A 3,125-nucleotide genomic window follows, 5' to 3' on the forward strand; every position below is an offset into this window, starting at 1 on the left:
CTTCATCGGAATAAACCGAGCTACCTTAGTCAATCGGTCGACAATCACCCACACCGCATTCTTACCCCCAACAGCTCTCGGAAGACCCATAACAAAGTCCATCGAGATAGAATCGAACTTCCACGCAGGAATTGGTAATGGTTGTAGCAAACAACCCGGTCTCTGATGCTCGATCTTAATCTTTTGACACACCAGACACCTGGCCACAAATTCCCTTTTCATGCAAGGCCACCGGAAATTAGCCTTGAGATCTTTGTAAAGCTTATCACCCCAGGATGAACAAAGTAGGGAGTACAATGAGCTTCCTCGAGAATCTTCTTCTTAAGCTCCAAGTCATTAGGCACACACCAACGACTCATAAACATTAGCCCTCCCTCGGAATCGACTTCGAAATTTTTGGCTCGGCCCTGAGCCTTAGCTTCACGGATCTTTTTCAACTTAGGATCATACTTCTGATTCTCTCGCAACTCTTGGAACATGGCAGGCTCGGCACTCATTGCACAGAGAGTTTCCACCGAACCCCGAGGTACCACCTCGATTTCACGCTTCCAAAATTCATCACATAAGTCTCTCGGCGGAATTCTAACCGCATTAAGAGAATGCTTCGACTTACGGCTGAGAGCATCCGCAACCACATTAGCTTTGCCCTCATGGTAATCAAGCTGCAGATCGTAATCCTTGATCAACTCCAACCATCTTCTCTGCCTCATATTCAAATCACTTTGAGTGAAGATGTACTTGAGGCTTTTGTGGTCGGTAAACACCTCACACGAAACCCCATACAGAATGTGTCGCTGGATTTTAAGAGCGAACACCACAGCAGCCACCTCCAAATCATAAGTAGGGTAATTCTTTTCATGCACCTTCAACTGCCTGGATGCATACGCCACCACTTTCCCTTGTTACATAAGAACACAACCCAAACCAAGCTTCGATGCGTCACTATATACTTCAAACCCAACCCCTTCAGTAGGCAAGGTTAGAACAGGAGCGGTAGTGAAGCACTTCTTTAATTCTTGGAATGCTTTTTCACACTCTTCGGACCACATGAACTTACTCTCCTTCTTCATCAATTTAGTCAACGGTTGAGCTATCCTTGAGAACCTTGAACAAACCTCCGATAGTAACCGCAAGACCAAGGAAACTCCGGATCTCGGAAACATTCTTAGGATCTCCCAATCCACACAGCTCTAACCTTAGAAGGATCTACCATCACTCCATCCTTGCTGATAACATGGCCTAGGAACGACACCTCCTTCAGCCAGAACTCACACTTGGAGAACTTTGCAACCATTTATGTTGCCTCAAAAACCCAAGATCAATCTCAGATGCCTCTCATGCTCTTCTTCATTCTTATAGTACACCAGGATATCGTCGATGAAAACGACTACACACGAATCCAGGAACTCATGGAAAGAACGGTTCATCTGATCCATGGATACAGCAGGGGCATTAGTCAAACCGAAGGGCATGACCACGAACTCATAGTGCCCATATCTTGTTTGGAAGGCGGTCTTAGGAATGTCCTCCTTCTTCACCGGAATCTGGTGATAACCTGACCTCAGGTCAATCTTCGAAAATACTCCCGCACCCTTTAACTGGTCAAACACATCCTCAATGCGGGGCAAGGGATACCTATTCTTGATAGTCGCCTTGTTCAATTCCCGATAATCGATGCAAAGCCGCATACTCCCGTCTTTCTTTTTTACAAACAGCATAGGGGCACCCACGGCGAGACACTTGGCCTAATAAATCCCCTATCAATCAATTCTTGCAACTGAGTCTTCAACTCTTGCAACTCAGCAGGCGCCATTCTATACGGGGCCTTTCACAAAGGAGCAGTACCAGGAGTCAAGTCAATGTTGAACTCAACTTCTCTTTCAGGAGGGATACCCGGTAGCTCATCAGGAAAAACGTTCGGATACTCACGGACAACATGGATGTCCTCTAACTTCGCTTCTTGGGTTAAATCTTTTACCATACAGAGGAACACTTGCTCCCCTTTCTGACGGAGCCTTTGCATTTTGAGAGCATAAACGATCTTTACTCCCTTCTTCAACACCACTCCACTATAGGAGATATGTTTGCCACATGGACTACGAAGAGTCACTTTTTGATCGCGGCAATGAATCTGAGCACGATACTTGGACAACCGGTCCATGCCCAAAATAACATCAAACTCGACCATGGAGAATGCCTTGAGATCGGCAGGCAGATCAATACCCAACACAGAGATAGGCACCCCACAATACTCGGCCAAACAAGGGTAGTTCTCCCAAGAAGGTAGAGAAATAAGAGTCCGAATAGGAGAACTCGAAGTCAAATTAGCTTTCTTGGCAAATGAATTAGACACACAAGACACAGATGCACCAGAATCAAACAACACAGAAGCAGGTCCAGAATTAACAAGAAAGGTACCTGAGATGACGTCGGGATGAACATCGGCGTCGGAATGAGTCATATTGTAAACCCGATTCTTTGGCAGAGCAGAATGACTAGGAGGAACAATGGGGCTTAGCTGTAGCCCTCGGATTCTTGGGACAGTCATAACTCTTGTGACCTACCTCTCTACAATAGAAGCAAACAATAGCAGCACCCTCACAATCCTTTCCCGGATGTAAAGGCTTCTTACACCTCCGACACTTGGACGGATCAAAACCCTGCCTAGAACCGGAGCCTTGGTATCCACCACGGAAACTCGGCTCAAACCTCGGCTTCTTAGCCGGACTAGGGGCAACAGACGGAAAAGGCTTCCTCACAGATGCGGCCATAACAGCTTCTTCCTCTCTCACTCATGCATGAACACTAAGGGCCATCTCATAAGCAGCTTGAAAAGTAGTAACCCCTGAACACAGCACCAGGGTCCTTACCCACGAATTCATCTTCTTTATATATCTCTTAACCCTCTCAGCTTCGGTGGGAATGACAGTACCAGCAAATTTAGACAGCTCCGTGAAGCAATCAGTGTACTTCTGGATGTCCATACTCCCTTGAGTCAAAGATAAAAATTCTTCCTACTTTTGCCAGCGCAAGTCATCAGGTAGAATCTCTCTTTCAGCTTGGCGGAGAACTTAGTCCACCCAAAACCGGCTGTAGCCATACACACATCCTTCACCGTACTCCAC

General features: G+C 46.4%; 1 protein-coding gene across 1 annotated transcript; it reads right to left on the reverse strand.

Annotated features, from left to right (window-relative positions):
* Positions 1-1,828: 1,828 nt before the first annotated feature.
* On the reverse strand, positions 1,829-2,771 carry LOC125494322 (uncharacterized). Its single transcript, XM_057394687.1, has 2 exons — positions 2,565-2,771; positions 1,829-2,518 (listed from the first exon to the last, which is right to left on the reverse strand). The coding sequence occupies exons 1-2, from the start codon at positions 2,769-2,771 to the stop codon at positions 1,829-1,831; spliced, it is 897 nt and encodes a 298-aa protein (XP_057250670.1).
* Positions 2,772-3,125: the final 354 nt, after the last annotated feature.

Source organism: Beta vulgaris, chromosome 5 (assembly GCF_026745355.1).
Source record: "Beta vulgaris subsp. vulgaris cultivar EL10 chromosome 5, EL10.2, whole genome shotgun sequence".
NCBI lineage: Eukaryota > Viridiplantae > Streptophyta > Magnoliopsida > Caryophyllales > Amaranthaceae > Beta > Beta vulgaris.

What these genes read in the sequence shown, in the direction of transcription:
- LOC125494322 (XM_057394687.1), bottom strand. Translation starts at nt 2,771, where the DNA reads ATGGCCGCATCTGTGAGGAAGCCTTTTCCGTCTGTTGCCCCTAGTCCG. An exon ending in TTTGCTTCTATTGTAGAGAG is followed by an intron (nt 2,519 to 2,564) that starts GTAGGTCACAAG and finishes CGAGGGCTACAG; the next exon opens with CTAAGCCCCATTGTTCCTCC.